The sequence below is a fragment of the Carcharodon carcharias genome, chromosome 16, assembly GCF_017639515.1.
Source record: "Carcharodon carcharias isolate sCarCar2 chromosome 16, sCarCar2.pri, whole genome shotgun sequence".
Classification (NCBI taxonomy): domain Eukaryota; kingdom Metazoa; phylum Chordata; class Chondrichthyes; order Lamniformes; family Lamnidae; genus Carcharodon; species Carcharodon carcharias.
This window is the reverse complement of record NC_054482.1, coordinates 79,168,427-79,195,052: the sequence shown is the minus strand read 5'-3', so window position 1 is coordinate 79,195,052 and position 26,626 is coordinate 79,168,427. Positions and strand designations below refer to the sequence as shown.

General features: G+C 42.9%; 2 protein-coding genes across 6 annotated transcripts in view; one reads left to right on the top strand and one right to left on the bottom strand.

The window, feature by feature from the left end:
* LOC121288907 (riboflavin-binding protein-like) overlaps window positions 1-26,626 on the bottom strand; it is a 201,440-nt gene that overhangs the window by 52,043 nt on the left and 122,771 nt on the right. Inside the window, exon 1 of one of the 4 annotated variants that reach the window (XM_041207763.1) lies at window positions 2,433-2,651. The exons of 1 other annotated variant lie outside the window; for it this stretch is intronic. The gene's annotated coding sequence lies outside the window, so the exon portion shown is untranslated. Of the gene's footprint in view, window positions 1-2,432; window positions 2,652-26,626 lie in introns of those variants that run through there. 2 more of the 4 variants (XM_041207764.1, XM_041207760.1) reach the window with 2 other exon arrangements.
* The window catches only part of mast2 (microtubule associated serine/threonine kinase 2), a 541,117-nt gene continuing 516,118 nt past the window's right edge, over window positions 1,628-26,626 (top strand). For both annotated transcript variants that reach the window (XM_041207758.1, XM_041207757.1), the window contains exon 1: window positions 1,628-2,341. In XM_041207758.1, coding sequence (XP_041063692.1) covers window positions 2,207-2,341 — 135 coding nt within the window. In that variant the 5' untranslated portion in view covers window positions 1,628-2,206. The remainder of the gene's footprint in view (window positions 2,342-26,626) is intronic.

Genomic DNA, 26,626 nt, shown 5'->3' with positions numbered 1-26,626 from the left:
GAAAAATAACTGAAATAACCAAAGAAAAGGAAACAACAGAGATTACAGTCTGAAATTGTTGAAATCAATACTGAGTCCAGAAGGCTATAAAGTGCCCAATTGAAAGATGAGATGCTGCTCCTGAAACTTATGTTGAGCTTCACCAGAACAGTGCAGCAGGCCAAGAACAGAGATATCAGTGTGAGAGAATTGTGAAGAATGAAAATGACAAGCCACCAGAAGCTCGGGATCATGCTTGTGGACAGAATGGAGATGTTCCACAAAGGGGTCATCTAATCTGTGTTTGACGTCCCCAATGTGGAGACCACCACTTTGTGAGCAGTGAATACAGTAGACTAGATTGAAAGAAGTGCACGTAAACTGCTGCTTCACCTGGACCTTGGACAATGAGAAAGAGGAAGTAAAAGAGCAGGTGTTTTACCTCGTGTGTGTGCATGGAAAGACGCTGTGGGAAGGGATGGGGTGTTTCATTATGGTTAGCTGGGATTAATGTGGGTTACAGTTTATGATAAAAAAGCAAAACACCACAAATGCTGGAAATCTTAAATAAAAACAGAAAATGCTGGAAATGTCTGCAGCTAGGGCACTTGCCTGCTGAATACTTCTGGTAATTTTTTTGTTATAATTTCTGATGCAATGCATGTGCATACCATGAAACTTCCTCAGGTTATGCAGGCATATGCATGTGTACAGGTTGACAACGCTACCCAAAGTCTATAGGAAAACTCCTATCTGGCATATGGCTGAGTGGCTACTTGCTACTCTCCTTTTTGGAAAACAACGTGTTGGAAAGCTCTTGTTAAGCTTTTGTGGCTCTCTTGAATATCTTGGAATATGGGATACAGGTAAAACTGCCTTTTGGAATTAGCAGCAAGCCAATGGTCATGGCACCTTAGGACGAGCTGTGGGTCTCAGCATTACTTGTGCTACCAACACAGAGGCAATCAAACAGGGTGTTGCAAAGTCGGGGTGATAGTAGAGGAGGCACTGGCCCTGCAGCACTAAGTGGTACACCTTGTTGCCAAGTTCTAGTTTATTAATGATAAATGAAGGCCTTTAATATTGCAGAAACACGTGTATGCAGATAAACTATTTGTCTTTCTGTGTTTCCCACACGTTCCTACTCAGCAGGTCCCCACCCCTCACACCTACCCCCCCCCAACCCCGTGCCTTACCATAATGCAAAAGCAAAATACTGTGGATGCTGGAAATTAAAACACGTATGACTTCTTCAGAGCCAAAGGGTAGAAATGTGATGAAATGTATACTGTTTAAAGGGGCTGGAGCAGGTGGAGCTGGATGAAAGGCCAGCGATATGTGGGGGCAAAGGAGAGATTGACAAAGATGTCATGAACAAAAAGGCAAAGGGAGTGTTAATGATAGCGTTAAGGGCTAAAGGAGGCACTGTTAGTGGCATAAAGGTAAGAAAGCAGAATGGGACAATATCAGACCCGACCATTCGCGTGCCGCCCGGCCAGAGGTAGTTCCGGCTGAAAGGTCAAGTGCGCTGACAACCGGAAGTGAGTTATGTTAAAGGAGAATAAAACACAATAACAATAATAATCATAAATAAAATCTGATTCCCCCCCCCCCCACCCCTCCCATCGCCATGTCCGCCGGCAGCTGCAGCACAGTGCGGCTGATACGCGACACGGTGTCTTTCCGAGCCGGGGACACTCAGTGCGGCCATGCTGAGACAGGACCGGGCAGCGTCCGGGGGAGCGGCGGGAGGCGGCTTCTCTTCACCGGGAGCGGAAGCGGGCAGCGAGTGTGTGTGTGAAGCCGGAGTCAGAGTGGGAGGCAGGCCTGGGGAACAGGTCGAGTTTTAACCGCCGCAGCAGCAACAGGAGGGAGCGGAGCGCGAGAGTGGCGGCGGCTCTCTCAACCTCAGCTTTTTGTCCATTTGTTCCGCAGTGAGAGCGGCTCCTGGCCCCTGGACTCGGTGAAAATGCCCGGGGGGCCGTCCCCTGGCACCCGGTGAAGGCGGACGGACATCCTCCCTGCCGGCTTATTCGCAAAAGATTTCCCTTTTATTTCTTGTAAGAAACAAGTTCAACGTGGAGCATCCTTTCAAGGATGTTTCTCCATCCGCTGCGGCCTGGAGAGTAGACTCCGCACTTTCTTATTTGGGGAGGAGATCTGACTTTTTTTTGTGTAGTTGTGTTATTTATTGCTCATGTATGTGGACTTGGACATACGCTGAGCCATGAAGAAATCTGGAACGTACTTCAGGAGCAAGAAGAAAGCCTCCAAGCAGCATGTGCGGGATGAACAAACTGAGGGAAATAAAGTTAAATCTGGGTTGGACCAGGGGCGAAAGAGCGAATCACAGAAAGAAAAGGTGAGTTTATCACAATGGAAGTGGAGGTTACGGGCAACTTGTGAATTCTGCATCAATCATTTATAAAGCGGGTTTTAGATGAGTAACTTACCTGCAGAGCTTTATTTTCAATCCACAACGTTGAACAGACCTAGCTTTTACTCCACTGTTATTGAAACTGACAACATTCAATTGCAGTGTCGCTGTTGTTAACTTCTGCATATGGCTTTACCACAAAATAAAACAAATGCTAACCATTTTAACATGCTAACCATTTTTAGTACCTTGTTCTTGAGACTTCACACTCAAACTGAATATAATGCATTCAAAAATGTTATACTACACGAAATGATATCAGAGTATAGGGCATTTTGAATTGCATGTACGCTATTGTGCAGGTTGACCAAAAATGTTAATAAAATTGAATTGACGAAGCAGAATAAGCATGACATATCAGTGGCTTTCAAAATAGACAACTATAACCCTTTGTTTTGGGGCTCATTTATTCACTTGTTTTGTGTAGCTGAAAATTTTTTGATGTGTATCATGTAATAATATGTGACAAGGCTGTGTGATGGTCCTAATTATATCTGTTAAGAGGGAAATTAGTTTCCTGTTCCCAGATTTCATCAGATCTGCTTCATAACTGCATTGTAGGAGATATAAATGTGAGATGCCTCCATCAGGTGATACTGACAGTTTAGCTGAATATCTAACTGATTTCCCCAACTCTGTTTTACAAAATGTCATAGAAAACCAATAGTGTAACTTTATATAAAGTATGCTGCACTGTAATGGCAACTGTGACTCAGTTGGTATTGGCTCTCTTGCTTCTGAGTCAAAATGTTGTTGGTTCAAGTCCCACTTCAGATACTTAGCACAAAAAAATCTGGGCTGAGATTTTAGTTCAGTATTGAGGCAATGCTGTACTGTCAGAGTGACTGTCTTTTGGTTTAGTTATAAAGCCAAGGCCCTGTCTGCTCTCAGGTAAACATGAAAGATCCCGTGGCACCATTTTGAAGAAGAGCATGGGAGTTCTTCCCAGTGTCTTGGTCAACTTTCATCTCTTAATCAACAACACAAAGAAACAGATGATGTGGTCATTAGCACATTGCTGATGTTGAGATCTTGCTGTGTACAAATTGGCTGCTGTGTTTTCTGCACTACAATAGTGACAGCACTTCAAAAAGTACTTCATTTGCTGTTAAGCGCTTTGGAATGTTTGGACTTTGTGAAAGGTACTATATCAACGCAAACCATTTGTTCACAGAATCACACAGTGCAGAAGAGGCCTTTTGGCCCATCATGTCTGCACTGACACGTGAGAAACACCTGACCTATCTACCTAATCCCACTTACCAGCACTTGGCCCATAGCCTTGAATGTTATGACATGCCAAGTGCTCATCCAGGTACTTTTTAAAGGATGTGAGGCAACCCGCCTCCACCACCCTCCCAGGCAATGCATTCCAGACCGTCACCACCCTCTGGGTAAAAAAGTTTTTCCTCACATCCCCCCTCAACCTCCTGCCCCTCATCTTGAACTTGTGTCCCCTTGTGACTGACCCTTCAACTAAGGGGAGCAGCTGCTCCCTATCCACCTTGTCCATGCCCCTCATAATCTTGTACACCTCGATCAGGTCACCCCTCAGTCTTCTCTGCTCCAAGGCAGAAAACCCAAGTCTATCCAACCTCTCTTCATAACTTAAATGTTTCATCCCAGGCAACATCCTGATGAATCTCCTCTGCATCTCCTCCAGTGCAGTCACATCCTTCTGTAAAATGTGATGACCAGAACTGCACACAGTACTCCAGCTGTGGCCTCAGCAAGGTTCTATACAACTCCAACATGAGCCCCCCCCCCCCAACTACTTTTGTTATCTATGCCTCGATTGATAAAGGCAAGCATCCCATATGCCTTTTTCACCACCCCACCAACATGCCCCTCCGCCTTCAGAGATCGATGGACACACACGCCAAGGTCCCTTTGTTCCTCAGAACTTCCTAGTGTCATGCCATTCATTGAATACTTCCTTGTCAAATTACTCCTTCCAAAGTGTATCACTTCACATTTTTCAGGGTTAAATTCCATCTGCCAGTTATCTGTCCATTTGACCACCCTGTAGCCCAAGATACTCAACCTCACTGTTAACCACCCAGCCAATCTTTGTGTCATCCGCAAACTTACTAATCCTGTCCCCTACATAGTTATCTATGTCGTTTATATGAATGACGAATAATAGGGGACCGAGCACAGATCCCTATGGTACACCATTGGACACTGGCTTCCAGTCATGAAAGCATCCTTCAGCCATCACCCTCTGTCTCCTACAACTAAGCCGATTTTGAATCCACCTTATCAAATTCCCCTGTCTCCCATGTGGGGCCTTGTCAAAGGCTTTACTGAAATCCATATAAACTACATCAACGGCACTACCCTCATCTACACACCTGGTCACCTCCTCAAAAAATTCAATCAAATTTGTTAGGGGTGACCTCCCTCTAACAAAGCCATGCTGACTATCCCTGATCAAACTTTGCCTCTCCAAGTTGAGAGAGATTCTCTCCTTCAGAATTTTCTCTAATAATTTCCTTACCACTGACAAGAGACTCACTGGCCTGTAGTTCCCTGGCTTATCTTTACAACCCTTCTTAAATGGCAGAACCACATTAGCTGTTCTCCAGTCCTCTGGCACCTCCCCTGTGGCCAGAGAGAAATTACAAATTTGGGTCAGAGCCCCTGCGATCTCCTCCCATGCCTCCCTCAGCAGTCTGGGACACAAATCATCTGAAGCTGGAGATATGCCCACTTTTAAGCCTGCCAACACCTCCAATACCTTGTCACTCCTATATCAATTTAGTCAAGAACCTCACAGATTCTTTCCCCGAGTTCGATACCTTCATCCTCATTCTCTTGGGTAAAAATGGATGTGAAGTATTTGTTCAACACTCCACTGAAGTCCTCTGGCTCCACCCATAGATTGCCCCCTTGGTCCCTAATGGGCCCTACTCTTTCCCTGGTTATCCTCTTCCCATTGATATACTTATAGAATATCTTGGGTTTTTCCCTACTTTTACCAGCCAGAGCTTTCTCATATCCCCTCTTTGCTCTCTGAATTGCTTTCTTAAGCTCCACCCTGCACTTTCTGAACTCCACTAATGCCTCCACTGATTTGCTCCCCTTGTACCTGCTAAAAGCCTCTCTTTTCCTTCTCATCGTATCCTGAATATCTCTGGTCATCCATGGTTATCTGGGCTTGTTACCGCTTTCTATCACCCTAGAGGGAACATGTTGAGCCTGTACCCTTCCCATTTCCTTTTTGAATACCCACTACTGCTCTTCCGTAGATTTCCCCACAAGGAGCTGTTCCCAGTCTACCTTGGCCAGATCCTGCCTTATTTTACTAAAATCTGCTCTCCCCCAATCCAAAATATTTTTTTGTAACTTGTCTATTTCTTTGTCCATAACAAGTTCAAATTGTACCGTGTTGTGGTTGCTATCACTAAAATGCTCCCCCACCACCACCTCAGCCACCTGTCTGGCTTCATTCCCCAGAATTAGGTCCAGCACTGCACTGTCCCTTGTTGGACCCTCTGCATATTGACCTAAAAAGTTCTCCTGTACACATTTCAAGAAATCCACTCAATCTAAGCCCTTAACACTACGTCTATCCCAGTTAATGTTGGGAAAGTTGAAATCACCAAATATAATTACCCTATTATTGTTTTTATACACCTCTGTGAATTGTGCACATAAATGCTCCTCAATTTCCTGCTGACTATCTAGGGGTCTATAATAAACACCTAACAATGTGGCCACCCCTTTTTTATTCCTAAACTCTACCCACAAAGCTTCATTCATGTCCCCTCCAAGATATCATCTCTCCTTAGGGCAGTAACTGACTCTTTAACTAATAATACAATGCCTCCTCCTCTGTTACCCCCTCCCCTGTCTCGCCTGAAGATTCTATATCCTGGAATATTCAGCTGCCAATCCTGCCTCTCCCTCAACCACATCTCTGTGATGGCTACTATATCACAATTCCACATGTCAATCCTCACCCTTAACTCATCCGTTTTACCTGTAATACTCCTGGCATTAAAGCAGAGGCCATCCAGCCTTGCCTTACTCCCTTGAAACTTAATGCAGCTGTACTCCCTCTGATTTAATTGTTTTACTGTATTATGATGTGTTCCTATTCTGCTAACATTCTGTGTCCCCTCCCCTTGCCGCATTAGTTTAAACTCCTCTCAACAGCACTAGCAAACCCACCCGCATGGATACTAGTCCCGCTCTGGATCAGATGTAGACCGCCCCGCTTCTACAGGTCCCACCTTCCCCAGAAACGGCCCCAGTGATCCAGGAATCTAAAACCCTCCCTCCTGCACCAACTCTTAAGCCACATATTCATCTGCGCTATTCTCCTGTTTCTGTGCTCGCTAGCATGTGGCAGTGGGAGTAATCTAGAGGTTACAACCCCAGAAGTCCTGCTTTTCAGCCTACTGCCTAACTCCCTGAATTCTTGATGCAAGACCTCATCCCTCTTTCTACCTATGTCATTGGTACCAACATGTACTATAACCTCTGTCTTATCACCCTCCCCTTTCAGGATGCCCTGCAGCTGTTCAGTGACATCCCAGATCCTGGCCTCAGGGAGGCAACACACCATCCTGGAGTCACGTTGATGGCCACAGTAGCGCCTATCTGTTCCCCTGACTATAGAATCTCCTATTACTATTGCCCTTCCTCTCTTCCCCTCCTGTACAGACAGGCTGCTTGTGGTGCCAAAAGCTTGGCTCTGTCTGCACTCCCTGGAGGAACCAGCGCCCTCATCAACCTCCAAAATGGAATACTGATTTGTGAGCGAGACCCCAGTGCATTCCTGAACTACCTGCCTGTTTCTCTTGGACTGTCTGGTGGTCACCCATTCCCTTCCTTCCTCAAGTCCCTTTAGCTGCGGTGTGACCACCTCTCTTAATGTGCTATCCATGATGCTCTCAGACTTGCGGATGTTCCACAGTGTCCCTAGCCGCCGTTCCAGCTCTGAAACCCGAGCTTCCGGAAACTTCAGCTGGACACGTTTCCTGCACACATGCTGGTCCTGGGCACTGGAAATGTTCCCGGCTTCCCACATAGAGCACGAGTAGCACACCACAGCTTTGAGCTCTGCTGCCATGACTTACTCCTTTAAATTAAACCTTTTAAATCAATTATTCTAGGGCCCTTCTTTCCTGATCCTCGTTACAACAGAATATACAGATTATAAACCGCAAAAAGACCTTAAACTATAAGCGATATAAGTAGTAAATACTTACCTGACCTTATCCATTACTTACCAGTCATTTCTCTCCCTTGTCGCCTCTACTGCTGCAGCAGGGCAAGACCACTCTCTGAAGATTAAAGAACAAATGCAAAGAGCACCTCTTCCCCTCTGCACAGAATTCCCACTGTGCACCAAACTGCTAATACTCTGGCTGTGTCTCACTCAGGATGAGTTCTCTCCCCTGCTCATGTGCAAGCTCACTCATTGATTAAATGAAGTCAGATAGCCGGGACACAGAGATTTCAATTATGCGAATGTGAACAATGTAGTATTGACACTATTAATTTTAGAACATGCCTTTGTCCTATGTCAAGAAGGGGATAAGCTGAACAATGACTCTTGAGATGCATGTACTATCCAGAACAGAAATTCCACATTGATTTACAACAATTACAGTTGGAATTTTTAGGCCCAGTTCCTGGAATAGCTTGTTTGGCACAAGGTGCTATGTACATTTTGTTGGCTGCAACAGATAGTATATTTTTAAAGCTGTTGCTCTACGGTTAGAACAGTTGTTACATTCATGCTGTATATTGCATATTGTATTCCATCTATGGCACAGCTTGGTGGAGAGTGGTAGTGGAATTAGTATATACTGTTGCTCTGGCCTACTTTATCATTGTCTTGGGGTCATACAGACATTGCAATAATTATGCCCTTGCTCCATGTAAATATGATCTGATGAGTAGACATGTTGCAGCTCCTTAAATCACTTAGAAATCATTTGGTTTATTGGGCTTGGGATAAATAATGCCAGCTAAGTATTGTCAATAGAAAAGCTGACTTGATGAATGAAATAATGGAGTGGACAGGCAACATTTGGTGTTACAGTCAGAAACCAATTGTAGTTCCACAACAGGAAAATGACAGGGAGCATCTCCTTGTAGTTTAAAAAAAATATTAATTCACGGGATGTGGGCTTTGTTGGCTGGGCCAGCATTTATGGCTCATGCCTATTTGCCCTTGAGAAGGTGGTGGTGGTGAGCTGCCTTCTTGAATCGCTGCAGTCCATGTGGTGTAGGTATGCCCACAGTGCTGTTTGGGAGGGAGTTCCAGGATTTTGACCTGGTGACAATGAAGGAATGGTGATACATTTCCAAGTCAGGATGGTGAGTGACTTGGAGGAGAACTTTCAGGTGGCGGTGTTCCTGTCTATCTGCCCTTGTCCTTCTAGATGGTATTGGCCGTGGGTTTGGAAGATGCTGTCGATGGAACCTTGGTTAATCCCTGCATTGCATCTTGTAGATGGTACACACTGCTGCCACTGTGCGTGGATGGTGGAGGGAGTGAATGTTTGTGGATGTGGTGCCAATCAAGTGGGCTACTTTGTCCTGGATGGGGGGAAGCTCCTTGAGTGTTATGGGAGCTGCACTCATCCAGGCAAGTGGGGAGTATTCTATCACACTCCTGATTTGTGCCTTGTAGGTGGTGTAAAGGCTTTGGGGAGTCAGGAGGTGAGTTACTCATCGCAGGATTCCTAGCCTCTGACCTGCTCTTGTCACGACAGCATTTATATGGCTAGTCCAGTTCAGCTTCTGGCCAATGGTAACACCCAGAATGTTGATAGTGGGTGATTCAGTGATGGTAATGCCATTGAACGTCAAGGGGCGATGGTTAGATTCTCTCTTGTTTGAGATGGTCATTGCCTGACACTTGCGTGTTACATGCCACTTGTCAGGTCAAGCCTGGATATTGTCCAGGTCTTACTGCAGTTGGGCATGAACTGCTTCAGTATCTGATGAGTCACGAATGGTGCTGAATATTGTGCAATCATCAGCAAACATTCCTATTTCTGACCTTATGATGAAAGGAAGGTCTTGATGAAGCAGCTGAAGATGGTTTGGCCAAAGACACTACACCCTGAGGAACTCCTGCAGTGATGCCCTGGAGCTGAGATGATTGACCTCCAACAACCGCAGCCATCTTCCTTTGTGCTATGCATTACTCCAAATGGTGGAGAGTTGTCTAATTGACTCCAGTTTTGCTAGGGCTCCTTGATGCCACACTCGGGCAAAACGTGGCCTTGATGACAAGGGCAGTCACTCTCGCCTCACCTTGGAAGTTCAGTTCTTTTGTCCGTGTTTGAACCAAGGCTGTAATGAGGTCAGGATTGGCCCTGGCAGAACCCAAACTGGGCACCAATGAGCAGGTTATTGAGAAGCAATTGCCGTTTTATAGCACTGTTGATGACCCCTTCCATTAGTTTAATGATGTTCGAGAGTACAATGACTGGACAGTAATTGGCCAGGTTGGATTTGTCCTGATTTTTGTGTACAGGACATAGCTGGGCAATTTTCTACATAGCCGGGTAGATGCCGGTGTTATAGCTGTACTGGAACAGTTTGGCTAGGGGTGCGGCAAGTCCTGGAGCACAAGTCTTTAGTACTATTGCCGGAATATTGTCAAGGCCCATAGCCTTTGCATTATCCAGTGCCTTCAGCCGTTTCTTGATATCACGTGGAGTGAATTGAATTGGCTGAAGACTGGTAAATGTGATGCTGTGGACCTCCAGAGGAGGCCGAGATGGATCATCTGCTCAGCACTTCTGGCTGAGGATTGTAGCAAATGCTTCAGCCTTATCTTTTGCACTGATGCGCTGTTCTCCCCATCACTGAGGATGGGAATATTTGTGGAGCCGCTACCTCGAGTGAGTTCTCTATTGTCCACCACCATTCATGACTGGATATGACAGGACTGCAGAGCTTTGATCTGATCCTTTAGTTGTGGGATTGCTTGACCCTGTCTATCACTTGCTGCTTATGCTGTTTGGCACGCAAGTAGTCCTTTGTTTTAGCCTCACCAGACTGACACCTCGTTTTAAGGTATGCTTGGTGCTGCTCCTGGCATGCCCTCTTGCACTCTTCATTGTATGAGAGTACCAGTATGCAGTGTAGAATTGTAAGAAATTGTTTTAGTTAAAATATAATGTTTATTGATTTTTACACATGCAAATCAGTTTCTGAAGAAGTTGCATTGGAAGTATTTTTAATATATTTCTATTTCACTTAAACTGTTAATTACAAATTTGTTTTGAAAATATAATTGACTACTCTGAGCTTTTACTCCCAGTAGCATCCTATTTTTGTTTTATTTTAGGTGTCCTCTGATTTTAGAAACATTTATTTTCCCCACCACTCTTTTATATGGCTCTGCACCATATATTATTCCCTGCTGACTGGGTGGTCAGGCACTGTGACTGTGGAGTTTTCTGTGTATTCTTGAAGGCCAAGCTCCTGCTCCTGTGGATGGTTACTGAATGCCAAATGATATATCTATATTGTAGAATTTTTTGCTAAAACATAGTACTATTAATTCAAAATTATTGGTAGTCACTCAGTTGTTCAGAATAAACTTGAACTATGTCTCATGAGTTAAGCAATTTTAATAAAAGAGAACAGGAGGCTTTTTCATGATTTTCAATTGAAATTGGCAGATAATTTGTATGAAGCAAGTTTTCATTAAGAGCAGTGGATTACACACCACCTCGCCTTGTGAATTGTTTTCTGTAACTAACATACAGTGTCAGACCTTATGCTGAACAGTTGAATCTGGAATTATGTTTTACTTAAGAAAACATCTGGTTGGCATTTATGGTTTCCAACATTTTACTTGGAATTCTCCAAGGATTTTCTGACCAGTTGCTTCCAAGGTAGTTAAAAGAGAAGGGAAGTTTTTGCCGGGCAGTTCGTATTCTTAGGTGCAGTTAAACCTGGTAAAATGTGCATTGGTTAAATGCATGTAAAAGGCAAAACGTGCAGATGCTAGATAAAAACAGAAAATGGGAGAAACACACTGAGTTAGCAGATAAGTTAACATTCAGGTTATAATCCTCATCAAGAGTGAGTTCATATCATTATGGTGAAGGGCTGTGGCCTGAAATATTAACTTACTTGCACCCTCCATGAATGATCATTGTGTTAGCAGTGTTTTTGGGCAAATGTATATCGATGATTCTTTGGTCATTAATTCAGGCTCGAATTTTTAAGTACATTGTGTTTAGCGAATAGAGGTTTTACTAGCTTCGAAAGACTTATTCACTTAAGTACTTGGATTTTGCATCAGTCCACTACTTCACTTGAGCTAAATATCTTGCACTTTAGAATGCAAAGTGATCAGTCACTGCAATCAAAGAATCACCTGGCTGACCTCCTACCTTACATCCTCAGTAAACTTAACTTTGTCCAACACACTGCCCACATCCCAACCTGCAGCATGCCCTGTTCACCCATCAGCCCTGTTCTTGCTGACCAACGTTGATGAACCCAGAGCGAATGCGTTGATTTTATAATCCTCATCTTTGTTTTCAAATCCCTCGATGGCCTCAACCCATCCTATTCTGTAACCTCCTCTAGCCCTATAGCTTTCTGAGATCTCTGTGCTCCTCCAGTTCTGGTCTTTTGCACATACTTAATTTCCATTGCTCTACGTTGAGTGAAGTTCTTTTTGACATCCAAGTTCAGTTTATGTTTCATGTGTTTTGGTATATCTTGCCTTACAGTAACAACTTATATAGTGCCTTCACTTCAATGAAACATCCCAAGGTGCCTCACGGGAATATTATAAAACAAATGACATCAAGCCACAAAAGGAGATATTAGGTCAGATGACCAAAAGTTTGGGCAAAGAGGAAGGTTTTAAGTTTTCTTAATTTAAAGTAATATTATGGATTTAAATTTTCTATGCCATTGAAAAACTGAATGTAGATGTTCTGTACTGGGGAGACCAAATGAAGATTGGATAACAACTTCTTTCAGTCCGCAAGCATGGTCCAGAGCTAATGGTTGCCTGTCCTTTTAATCTTCCACCCGCAGTGTTAAAATGAAGCTTAACAAACGCTCGAGCAGCGGAACCTCATTTTTCATTTAGGCACTTACAGCCTTCTGAACTTACCATTGAGTTTAACAATTTCAAACTGTAATCTTTGCTCCCATTTTGTTTCTATTTCTTTGGATGTTTCAGACTTACTCTTGTTTTTGCTTTCGGATGGCGACTGCTATTCATTCTGCAATTCGCATCTGCTCTAGGCATATCCTTTGTTTCTTTTTTTTTCCCTTTCTTGTCCCATCACAGCTCCCTTTGACCCTGCATGACTAACTCTTTTGTCATTTAATCTCTTCTGTCTTCCACCATATCACATATCTTCCCTTTAGTTCTTTTTCATACTTTTCATACGTTTCACTTGCTTAAAACCTATTACGCTTCTAACTTTTCCTGATTCTAATGAAAGGTCACAGACCTGAAACACTAACTCTGTTTCACTCTCCACAGATGCTGTCTGATATGCTGAGTATTTCTAAAATTTCTGAGTTTATTAGAGGAAATTTAATTCTTCAAGTTTTGGAGTATCAATTAAAAGTTAACAAGTTATTAATAGAATTACATAGAATCTGCAGCCGAGGAAAAAGATATTTGGCCCAATTGATCTATAACAGTGTTTATACTCCACATGAGCTTCCTACAAGCCTCTTACGAGAAGAACTACAGAAGACAGGAAATTACTAAGTGAATACGGAAGGCAGAAGATAGACAACAAAAGAGCTGCTTGGTCAACTGAGCATAAGCTGTCATAACCAACACAGTTTCGGCCTCCCTAATTGCAGGAAGACGCTTGGATGTCTGTCCTTTGCATTGGGGGCATCTAATGGACTATGTCATCACCAAGGCAGAGGGACAGGCAGGAGGTCTTTGTAACAAAAGCTCTTTGTGGCACTGACTGCTGGACTGACCACTGTCTTATTTCAAAAGTAAACATCAACGTCTATCCCCCCAAGACACCCCAAGGCATGAAGGTCCGAAAGTGTCTCAATGTCTCGAGGCTCAAACAGGCTGTTGTGAAGGAGTCTCTCTCAGAGAAACTTGAGAATTGCCTGCGTACAGCGAAAATAGACACGCATTGCATTGCATTGATGATGACTGAGCAGCCTTCAGGGATATAGCGTACTTCACTGCTTTAGAAGCCCTTGGCACTACTTCTTTTAAGCATCAAGATTGATTTGATTAAAAACGTAGGGTAATCCAGAAACTACTGAAGGGGAACCACTGCCTCCACAGGGTTTACCTCAATGACAAGTCATCACTATCCAAGCACGATGCCAACCGAAACATCCGCAGGACTATACAATGCAAGCTCAGAGAGATGCAAGACTCTTGGCTGAATCAGAAAGCAGATGGACCTCATCCATTTGCAGACCACAAGAGACAACAGTCTCTAGAAGAGACTCTGCGATGATCTGAAATCTGTCCATGTACTCCAGGTTACTGGTTCATTAACAATCCTCGGTGCTGATGGTTATCACTGCTCACAGAAAAAGCACACATTCGAGAAAGATGGGGTGAGCGATTTAACCACATCCTTAGTTATCCATCAATGAAGAAGCAATCAGCAAGCTGCCATCAGTTGCTCTCTCGATGACCCTTCCACACTGCTAGAAACAAGGACACAATCAAACTCTTGTCTCATGGCAAAGCTCCAGGAGCTGATGCTATCCCAGCTGAGGTTAACAAGACTGGAGGTAAATGCCTGGTGAAGAAGCACACCTGAGCTCAGTCAGTCCATGTGGGAGCAAGAAACAATGCCACAAGAATAGAACAATGCCTCCATTGCCTCCAAGCAGAAAGGAACTCTCCAATCTTGCAACAATCATAGAAGAATCTTACCGCCCTCCATTGCTGGTAAAATCTTCACTAGAGCCCTTCTGAACCGCTTAGTTCAGAATCTCGTTCAAGAATTGCTGCCAGAGAGTCAGTGGGATTTCGGAAAAGATCGAAGAGGTGTTTGCAGTTAGCTGTAGGAGAAATGCCAAGATCAGACCATGGACCTCTACACCATGTTTGCACCTGGCCAAGGCCTTTGACACAGACAATGGAGAGATTTGGCTGCCCTGAGAAATTCATGACAATAAGACCATAAGACATAGGAGCAGAAATTAGGTCATTCGACCCATCGAGTCTGCTCCGCCATTCAATCATGGCTGATAAGTTTCTTAACCCCATTCTCTCGCCTTCTCCCTGGAATCTTTGATCCCCTTACCAATCAAGAACCTGTCTATCTTGGTCTTAAATACACTCAATGACCGGGCCTCCACAGCCTTCTGTGGCAATGAATTCCATAGATTCACCACCCTCTGGCTAAAGAAGTTTCTCCTCATCTCTGTTCTAAAAGGTCTTCCCTTTACTCTGAGGCTGTGCCCTCAGGTCCTAGTCTCTCCTACTAATGGAAACATCTTCCCCACATCCACTCTATTCAGGCCTTTCAGTATTTTGTAAGTTTCAATCAGATCCCCTTCATCCTTCTAAACTTCATCGAGTATAGACCCAGAGTCCTCAAAAGTTCCTCATATGTTAAGCCTTTCATTCGTGGGATCGTTCTCGTGAACCTCCTCTGGACCAGCTCCAGGGCAAGAACATCCTTCCTGAGATACAGGGCCCAAAATTGCTCACAATATTCTAAATGTGGTCTGACCAGAGCCTTATAAAGCCTCAGCAGCATATCCCTGCTTTTATATTCTAGTCCTCTCGAAATAAATGCCAACATTGCATTTGCCTTCCTAATTACTGACTCAACCTGCAAGTTAACCTTAAGAGAATCCTGGACTAGGACTCCCAAGTCCTTTGCACTCCAGATTTCTGAATTCTCTCCCCATTTAGAAAATAGTATATGCCTCTATTCTTCCCACCAAAGTGCATGATCTCACACTTCCCCGCTTTGTATTCCATCTGCCACTTCTTTGCCCATTCTCCTAACCTGTCCAAATCCTTCTGCAGCCTCCCTGCCTCCTCAATACTACCTGTCCCTCCACCTATCTTTGTATCATCTGCAAACTTAGCCAGGATGCTGTCAGTTCCTTCATCTAGATCATTAATGTATAAAGTGAACAGTTGTGGTCCCAACACTGACCCCTGCGGAACTCCCACTAGTTACCGGCCGCCATCCTGAGAAGGACCCCCTTATCCCCACTCTCTGCCTCCTGCCAGACAGCCAATCTTCTATCCATGCTAGTACCTTGCCTCTAGCACCATGGGCTCTTATCTTACTGAGCAGCGTCCTGTGCGGCACCTTGTCAGAGGCCTTCTGGAAGTCCAAGTGGATAACATCCTTTGGCTCTCCTTTGTCTAACCTACTCGTTATCTCCTCAAAGAATTCTAACAGACTTGTCAGGGATGACCTCCCCTTGATGAAACCATGCTGACTTTGCCCTATTTTATCATGCACTTCCAAGTATTCTGAAATCTCATCCTTCATAATAGACTCTAAAATCTTACCAACGACCGAGGTCAGGGTAATCGGCCTGTAATTTCCTGTCTTTTGCCTCACTCCCTTCTTAAACAGGGGGGCTACATTAGCGATTTTCCAGTCCTCTGGGACCCTCCCTGACTCCAGTGATTCCTGAAAGATAACCACTAACGCCTCTACTATCTCTTCAGCTATCTCCTTCAGAACTCTGGGGTATAATCCATCTGGTCCAGGTGATTTATCCACCTTCAGACCTTTCTGTTTTCCTAGCATCTTCTCCTTGGTAATGGCCACCCTGACTCTCTTGAACTTTGGGGATGTTACTCGTGTCTTCCACCGTGAAGACTGACGCAAAGTACCTATTCAGTTCCTCCGCTATTTCTTTGTTCCCCACTACTACTTCTCCAGCGTCATTTTCCAGCGGCCCAATGTCCACTTTTGCCTCTCTCTTACCCTTTATATATCTAAAAAAACTCTTGCAATCTTCTTTTATATTACTGGCTAGTTTACCCTTATATTTAATCTTCTCCCTCCTTATTTCTTTTTCAGTTGTCCTCTGTTGGTCTTTGTAGGCTTCCCAATCCCCTGGTTTCCCACTGCTCTTTGCCGCATTTTATGCTTTCTCTTTAGCTTTTATGCTGTCCCTGACTTCCCTTGTCAGCCATGGTTGCCTTGTCCTCCCTTTAGTAATTTTCTTCTTCCTAGGGATGAATTTTTGCTGTGTATCCCAAATTACTCCCAGAAACTCCTGCCATTGCTGTTGCACTGTCTTTCCTGCTAGGCTCATCTCCAAGTCAATTCTGGCCAGCTCCCCGCATGCCTCTGTAGTTGCCTTTATTCAACTGTAATACCGTTACATCTGATTCCAGCTTTTTCCTCTTAAATTGCAGGGTAAATTCTATCATATTATGGTCACTTCCTCCTAAGGGTTCCTTCACCTTAAGCTCCTTTATCAAATCTGCTTCATTACACATCACTATATCTAGAATAAAAACAGAATTACCTGGAAAAACTCAGCAGGTCTGGCAGCATCGGTGGAGAAGAAAAGAGTTGACGTTTCGAGTCCTCATGACCCTTCGACAGAACTTGAGTTCGAGTCCAGGAAAGAGCTGAAATATAAGCTGGTTTAAGGTGTGTGTGTGGGGGGCGGAGAGATAGAGAGACAGAGAGGTGGAGGGGGGGGTGTGGTTGTAGGGACAAACAAGCAGTGATAGAAGCAGATCATCAAAAGATGTCAACGACAATAGTACAATAGAACACATAGGTGTTAAAGTTAAAGTTGGTGATATTATCTAAACGAATGTGCTAATTAAGAATGAATGGTAGGGCACTCAAGGTATAGCTCTAGTGGGGTTCTATATCTAGAATGCCTGTTCCCTAGTGGGGTCCACCACAAGCTGCACCAAAAAGCCATCTCATAGACATTCCACAAATTCCTTTTCTTGGGATCCACTACCAACCTGATTCTCCCAGTCTACCTGCATATTGAAACCCCCCCATGATCACTGTAACCTTGCCTTTCTTACACGCCTTTTCTACCTCCTGGTCTATCTTGTGCCACATCCTGACTACTGTTCGGAGGCCAGTACATTACTCCCATTATGGTTTTTTTTATCTTTGTTGTTCCTCAACTCTACCCACACAGATTCTACATCATCTGACCCTACGTCATTTCTTGCTATCGATTTAATTTCATTTCTTAATAACAAAGCAACCCCACCCCCTCTGCCAAGCTGCCTATCTTTTTGATAGGATGTATACCCTTGGATATTTCGCTCCCAGTCCTGATCCCCTTGCAGCCATGTCTCCGTGAAGCCCACCACATCATACCTGCCAATTTCAATCTGCACCACAAGCTCATTTACCTTATTTTTTATATGGCGTGCATTCAGATACAATACCTTCAGTCCTGTATTTCCCGTCCCCTTTCTCATTGTCGTCCCTTTATTTGATGTGCTTGAAGTTAGATTCCTAGCCCTTTCCAAACACTCTGTCCTATTTTGTGTTCAGGAGACTTTAATAGCCTCTCCTGGGCTCTTCTTTCTTTTCAGTTTTTTCATAATTTTCCATGAGGTTGAATCCACCCCCCCCCACACGCTGACCTGCTGCTTTGTTTCCCATTAGTAATACTTGTTGGAGTTTTACCACCCCCCCCCACCCCCCCAATGACAACGATCATTGATTGTTGTTTAGAATCCATTTGGCTCACTAATGTTCTTTTAGGGAAGCAAGTCTGCCGCCCTTACCTGGTCAGAGGTACATGTGACCAACTGCAATGTGGTTGACTCTTAACCGCCCTCTGATATGACCTAGCAAGCCATTTCTAGGGCAATTAGGAATGGGCAACAAATGCAGGTCTTGCCAGTGATGCCCAGACCCCATGAAAGAATAAAAAGAAATACAAACATGGTGGTGTGCTAGCGCTAACCCTCTTCAGAATGTTTTTCTCAGCTATGTTCTATGATGCCTCCCACCATGGTGATCTTTGCATTAAAATCTGATATCGCATGGACGGGAAGCTGCTCAATCTGAGATTACTCCAGGCGAAGACCAAGATTTCCAAGGATATAGCTCACAATTTCTTGTTTACTGATGGATCTGCACTTGCTGCAGGTTCAGAACTGGACGTGCAATGTAGCATGAACTTCTTCTCCAATGCATGCGATAACTCTGGCTTTACGATGAGCATGAAGAAAACTGAAATGATGGACTAGCCTGCTCTAGGAAAGTATTATGTCAAGCCCAAGATTTCAATCCATGACCAGAACCTGTTAGAAGTGGATAAGTTCACTTGTCTCAGCAGCTCTTGAGTTGACTGTGTTGACGACGAGACACATGCAAGAGTTACCAAAGCAAGTGTAGCCTTTGGCAGACTTCAAACATCAGTCTGGGAGCAAAGAAGAGTAAGTCTGCCTACCAAACTGAAAATCTATAGAGCAATAACCCTGCCCACTCTGCTCAAGCATGTAAGACTTGGACTGTTTACCAGCATCATATGAAGAAGCTCAACCAATTATCACTTGAGCTGCCTTCAGAAGCTTCTGAAGACCACATGGCAGGGCAAAATACCCTACACTGAGGTGCTCAACTGAGCTGGCATGCTAAGCAACCACACCATATTGAGACAGTCACAACTGAGTTGGTCTGGTCATGTAGCCAGAATGTCTGACACTTGTTTAGCAAAGTGAATCCCCTGTGGAAGGCTTGAATTGGGGGTACACTCTCACATCAAAGGAAGCATTACAAGGGCACTCTGAAGGCTTGACAAGTATATTTGCCACTCGTGTTAACATTCAGGTTATAATACTCATCAAGGTTATATCACAAGTGGTATTTGCCACTAACAACATGCTGCCATCAAACCAAAAAAACATTCTGCCTATCACATCAATGAGTAATGTGGTGTAAAAATTTCAGTGCTAGTGTGATGCTAGGTCTGTAGGCCGTATGTCCCAAAGGCTGGTGTATCGCACCAAACATCATGTCTCTTCTGCTGTTCACCATGGGAAAGGTGTAGACTGTACCCAATCAGCCCGTGCTTGCAAAACTCAAAATGTAGTGTCCAACATTAGATGTGATTTTGCAGTTGGACAACTGTTGCTGAACAATCCTCAATGTGCTAAGAATTATGTTGACGACCGATTTAAGACTGTCAGTCGGGCTCACAGTGTGGCACATTTGTATGTACTGGAAGCTACATATATTAATACACAGTTCCTTGTTCTTTGCAGACAGAAAGAACATGTACACACATTGTGCCTGTTTCAGCTAAACAAAATAAGTGACAGCCATTTGCTGGTTCATTCCCAGGGCAATGTCTTCACCAATCAGGGTCAAGCTGCCTGGTTTAAACTGCCAAGCATTGTTTGAAATTAACTCAGTCATAATCAAGTGGTGCATTCTCCATGGCAATGCCTCTACCAATACCCACTTGCCAACCAATCAGCACTTTCTTCTCCAGTATAAATACTTTGTTTCCCTTGACATTGGTATTTTCTTGAAATTGTCCTGATGAGTGCAAGACAAAAAGCTTCAACAAAAAATCTCTTTTTTTTCAACAATGCTGAACATTTGAGATTACAGAATTTTCAGAGGATAGAGAGGGTGATTAAAAAAGGAGGTTTTGGTTGCAGTATTGCCTAAAGAAACAATTTCAGATTTGAGGTTAGATGGTATGCTTTAAGGACGATCAAGTGAAGCTATATGGGTAGAACTGAGGGGCAAAAAAGGGGGGCAGTTGCACTGCTGAAAGTATACTTTTGACCCCCAAATGGTCAGAGGGAGATAGAAGAACAAATATGTAGGAAACTTGCCAAGAAGTGCAGTAATAGGTTTCGGGTACCCTAACATTAACTGGGATAGAATCAGTGTGAAAGGTATGGAGGTGCAACACTCTTAAATTCCATTCAGGAGAACATTTTTGCCAGTACGTAGCAAGCTCAAGTAGAGAAGGAACAATTCTGGTCTATTTTAGGGAGTGAAGCAGGGCAGGTGGAAAGGGTATCTGTGAGAGAGTATTTTGGTGGTCATGACCATAATTCAGTTGGATTTAGCATAGCTATGGGAAAGGACAAAAATAGATCAAGTGGAAAAGTTTTACATTGGGGTTAGGCTTGTGTGAGACAACATCAGAAGAAGAGAAATAAACATGATTCTTGAATACAGTGCATATGTTTTCCTTGTGCGCATTTGCACACGTTCTATAATTTTAAAAAACCCTATTTATAAACATTTTTAAAATGCAATAAGTATCTAATTTTATCTTTTCATTGAAAAATTTAAATTCTATTTTTGTAGTATTGCTCTGAAAATCTTTTTTAAATGTTTAAAGCAATGTCACAGTCACACTGGCTTGTTAAACCAAATCTACTCTTCAGTCAATCCATCTGCAAGATGGCATTTTTCGCTTGCTTTAATGTGAAATAAACTGTACAGATTTGTGGCTGCTAAGTTCTAATAAGTGTGCCTAATTTGGCAGAAAACATGGGCGCGTTCCTGTTGGAGAGCTGGTGTGAACATACTGAACCATTTTTGGAAATGTATCTGTCACAGCTCTAAGATTCTGGTTGCTGGTGTGGAGAAAGGTGCATGATTAAACAAGGGAAATTAACCAGTTATGAGTTCAAATTGAGAACTTACATGGTCATGACTGATCCTTCGCACGTACAGCCTCGTGCAGAAATTACCTCAACTGGAGAGCAGCGAAAGATTGCAATGTTTTTCTGTTTTATTTTTCAATTGCTATCAAACATTTTTTCGAGTGATGAGGTGGCATAAATGGTGTGTTGCTGTGATTGAAGCAGAATCTCGGCTCAGCTAACCCACTGGTATTTTGCGGAATGTTTCCCAACAAATTCTTGTAAGCATGTCCAATGGCTAATGTTCATTGTGTGTCGGATGAGTGGAGGATACAATAGGCAGGCAGTACATTGTTTTTGAGGTAATCAATATTATGGCTTGGAACTTGGCTAGCAGAATTGATTATTTTTATACAATGAGATTTAACATATTATGGACAGGGTGAGAGAGAACTGCTGAAATCCCTGTTCCCTTCCCAACTGTCTGCAGTCAGCAAGATTTTGAGAGGAAGAGATGTGCATTTTAACTCTTGAGTGTGTGGACAATTTGAGTAATAAGTGGGGAGCTTTTTTGAGTTTAAAGAAAGAGGATTATTTTAGTGCTCACCTGAAATCTAATTATGGCACTCACTCACACATAGACACACTCAAAGTACAGTTGAAGAGAATAGTGCACTTTTATAGGTTATGAGCAAAAGAACAATTCAAATTCATGTGGTTGTCTTGTTCTGGAAAACACTTTGCGGTCTAATTGAAAAAGATGGTTTTACTCCTGCAGTATAGTTTAGGTCAATTCAATAGCCGAAGTTATATTCCAAAGTCGGTTCAGGATTCTCTATCAGGGATCGGTCTTCTGCAGGTGATGAAATTAGTTGATTGCCTCATTATCAGCAGGATAATTTGTTGTATTGGTGGATCCGAAAAAGAACAGGCTTAGAGACCTTGTGATGTTACAGCCTCCAGTTTTTTTTAAGGCGTAGGTGTTACAGCCCTTTCTGCTGCTGCAGTCAGCATTTAAAGATTATAATGTGACAAGACATGGCTGCCTTACCATGTGGTTCCTCACAATGGCAATTCCTCTTCCAAATATGGCGGTGGTTTATTGTTTTAAGACTCTTATCCTGAGGGGGGGAAAAACGATCACCTTCTGTATTTCAAGAAAGACCCATTCAATTCTGAAATATCTCTTGATGGTTTCATAATCTGTGTAGTTAACGCTTTTTCATTTGGGATGTGTCCTTTTGTCTCTGTTAGACAGTGAGGCAGCTTCTGAATATGTAAGCCAGGTTCTTTGGCAGCTCTCTTTGCAGCACATTGGCTTTTCTTTTTAAAATAGCCAATTTCAAAGAGTCCACTTTGAGTATAGTTCATATCTTGAAAGTTAGGAATATGATACGTCTCTACTGGGCACACCATAGATATAAATGAAATTATAATAACTCCAGAATTTCTGTGAAAAAAATTATATAATGGAATCTTGATGCAACGATTTGACTGGTATAACAAATGATTGCTGTATCTGATTGATTAGTGCATATTGAAATATAGGGATCCCTGATGTATATTCCTGATACTATGATTTACAATCTGAATGCCACATTGAATAGTTGATAGAATAAAAACAAAAATACCTGGAAAAACTCAGCAGGTCCGACAGCATCTGTGGAGAGGAATACAGTTAACGTTTTGAGTCCGAATGACTCTTGTTCAGCCTCACCTCACTGACTTGCTGGCAAGAACCTTAATCATTCCTTTTGTTGAAAGGATGACTAGCTGTCATGCTATTACCCATTCATATGTTCTATCATGTAAGTTGTCAGTATAAAAACGGAGTTGATAATGGGAAAATTGGTCATTACAAATGATTGAAGTAGACGAGTGTCATGTGGGTCATGGTTTTCAAAAGCAGGTTTGGATCTGTGCAACAACAAAAAGTTGCATTTTTATAGTGCCTTTAACATAAAATGCCATAAGACACTTCACAGAAGAGTTGTCAAACAAAATTTGACACTGACCATATAAAGAGATACTAATCTTATGATTAGAAGATTAGACAGAACATCTGATGAAGAGCCATTATTGCCCAGGAGCCACCTTAAAACAGGAAGAGGTGTTGAGTGGTTTGATTTAGGTGTCTCATCATTTGCATTAGTGACTTCTATGGTCGAACTAGCAAACAACAATAACTTACGTTTTTATAGCATAACTTGTAACATAGAAATACCTTGGGATGTTTTTCTACAGAAATGAAATCTGACAAAAATGGCAGTTGATCCAAAATAGATGTTTGCAGGAATGATCACAGCTTGGACAAGTTTTAAAGACAACCTGGAAGCAGTGAAAGGGAAGTGGAGGAGTCTAAGGTGTGGTACCTAAGTGGCTGATGGAGAGTTCAAGAGTGGGTTGTAGGGCTGGAGGAGGTTCGAGATGAGGAACAATGAAGCTGTGAATGAATTCAAATACTAGGATAAGAATTTTAAATTTGATTTGTTGAGGAATCATGTCAGAAGGATAGGAGTAGTGGCTGCATGTGGAATAGGATGGAGAGAGCATAGTTTTGGATGTGCAGAAGTTCTCCAAAGCTAACAAATCACAGGCCAAGCAGGAGAACATTGAAGTAGCTGAGTTTGGACCAAAAAGTGATGGGGGATATGTGTTTCAACAGCAGCTGGGAGAAGGCAAAGGTAGGGTAGAGTGCTATTGTGGAGGTGAAAGTAGGCAGAATAAGAAGATAGACGTTTAACTCCAAGTTGAATAGTATTACAAAATTGCAGGCAGTGTGGCAGAAAGTGGCTGGTGGGGAACTGAACTAAGTGAGGGTAACCCAATTACAATGGAGGAGGATGGTGGGATCAGCTCTGTCAAAGGCTGCAGAGAGATTGAGAAGGATGAACATGGAAAATACACCACTGTCTCAGTGCACGTCATCTGTTACTTCAACTAGGACTTTTTCTCCTTAAAACCTCCTCCTTTATAACCGATCTCTTTGACCAAAACTTGGGTCCTTGGCACCCCTGCATCTTGTGAGATAGTGGTTTGTGCCACAGTGATGCTGTGCTAGTCACTTACAAGGAAGCTTAGCTACACAGACTTGTGGATTGACTCTCCTATACCGGTTACTTGTTCTCCTTGACTCGAAGTGTCAAGAAAACTGGTCATGGGTCAATATCACATCTCTGTCCTGATCGCATGAAATAACATGCTGCTGGAAGTGGTTAACAATTTCTACTATCTTGGGTTTGTTTTTATTCTTTCACAGGACATGAGTGTTGCTGACGAGGCCAGCATTTATTGCTCATCCCTAGTTGCCCTTGAGAAGATGGTGGTGAGCTGCTGCCTTGAACTGCTGCAGTCCATGTGGTGTAGGTACATCCATGGTGCTGTTAGGGAGGGAGTTCCAGGATTTTGACCCAGTCACCATGGGCTACAGTTTCGGGCATTCCGTCCCTTGATACAGAACTTGATTCATGCATAGAGAAAGCAGCTATCACCTTTGCCCAACACTCAAAATGTGCATGGAATAACGTTTTGCTGGTTCTTAGGACTGAGATGTGAGTTTGAATCCTTTGTTCTCAGCACCTTGTTGTATGGCTGTGAAATATGGACCACTTACAGCTATGAAGAAATGAAACTCAACAACTGTCAACTTTGCTGTTTGTAGTGCATTCAGGTTATCTCATTAAAGGACAAAATCATGAATGTGACAATCCTCTCAAAGGCAAATTGGTAGGCACCAATCAAGCAGAAATGACTTTCCTGGCTTGGACATGTTTGCAGAATGGAACTTGGTTGCATACCTAAGGATTTTCTGTATTGCGAGGTAGCCAGAGCCAGATGACCAATAGGATGCCCAAAGATCCGCGTTCAGGGTTTTTTGCAAGTGTGACGTGAAGGTCCTAAATGTCGATTCACACTCTTGGGAAACACTAGCCGATGACAGAGGAAAATGGCAACATCACCGGAGGGCCAGCATGTGACACCATAATGATCAATTGCTACAGCAGCTTGGCAGCTGACGTCAACACTGAAAACAACAAACCACAATGCCGCTGAAATACCACTTCATTTCATGTGCATGTGTGGCAGAATCTACCTGTTACGGGTTGGTCTATTCAGCCATCAGCAAAAGTGCACCAAATGAAGCTACCCCAGACCCAAGAAATTTCATTTGCTGCATGTCCATGTATAGCTGGAAGGATGCTGCCACTGCTGGATTTCCTTACATCATAATAGTGACTACACTTCAGCAAGTACTTTATTAGCTGTACAGTGCTTTGGCACATTCTAAGATTATGAAAGATGATATACAAATGTAAGATTTTTCTTTTTGCTTTATCATGGTAAATGAAGATGGTGCTGATATGACAACTGTGAAAATATTAACTACTTAGGGAGCCACTGTTATGGCAGGTGGATGGTAAGTGCCAAGCTGCCCAAATTCCAGAGGGAAATTTGAAATAGATGCCACAACTGTTTGCAATTTGTACTTACTTCTAGATGCAGGCTTTGAATTCAGTAAAGAGAAAGCCTCCAAGTCTTTTAGGTTTCTTACAAAACTAAATTCAACCTTTATTTATAGAAGAAATACATTTAAACACATACATAGATCCACAAATTAATCCGATGATAACTTCTAAATCCCCTTATTAATCTAAGCACTAGTTACACCTCCATTAAGGCAATAGTGAGACAAATAGATTTTAAAGGACCCAGGAAAAGTAACAAACAATACCCTGAACAGTCAAATTCAAAGTGAGTTTTTCTCAGCTTCAGTTCCTTGTAGACAGCAGATTGTAGCTTAGATGCTGGAGGCTTTCCACTTGTTAGATCTTAAAATGCCTTCCCTTGCACACAGCCTTCTCTCCTTTTATACATATTTCCCCATTGAATGTAAATTCCCTTTGTTTCATTATGTCTTTGGATTTTAAGTCTATCATAGTACCAATTCTACCAGTAATCTTTGGGAAAAGTAAACACTCTCTTTCTTAACCTCTGCCTAGGTGAAACATTTCACCCCCTCCTTTGAATTCAAGCCAGTTTGGTCTATTTAAAATGAAAATGTTCCTTAGATTCTAAAACTTCCCCCATGTTTACCTACTTAACATTTCAAACCCAGTTTATCTTCTGATACATCAAAGTCTTCAGACCAGCTGCCTTTTAATTCAGTTAAGTTTCTCTCTCACATGCAAACACACACGCACCTCACTATTACTCTATTTTACAATAAATTCCAATAACTTTATGAAAATATTATATCTTCCTGACACCATCCTGAAAGTTGAATAATATGTAATTTACAAGCAAATGCGATAAGGCTTTTTTCTGTTTGATGGGAAATATTAAACAGCATATCTGTTCTCTGAACCACAGAATCACACAGAAGGAGGCTATTCGGCCTGTCATGTTGTGCTGGCTCACTGAAGGAGCAATTCACCTTGTGTCACTCCACTGCCTTCTCCCTGGAGCCCTGCACATTCTTCCTTTTTCAGATAATCCAAATCTCTCTTGAAATGCCTTGATTGACCCTGCCTCTACCACGCTCTCAGGCAGTGCATTCTAGATCCCAATTACTTGCTGCGTGAAAAAGTTTTGCCTTATTTGCTTCTTTTGTTAATAACCTTAAATCTTTGCCCTCTCATTCTTGATTCTTCCACCAATGTGAACAGTTTTTC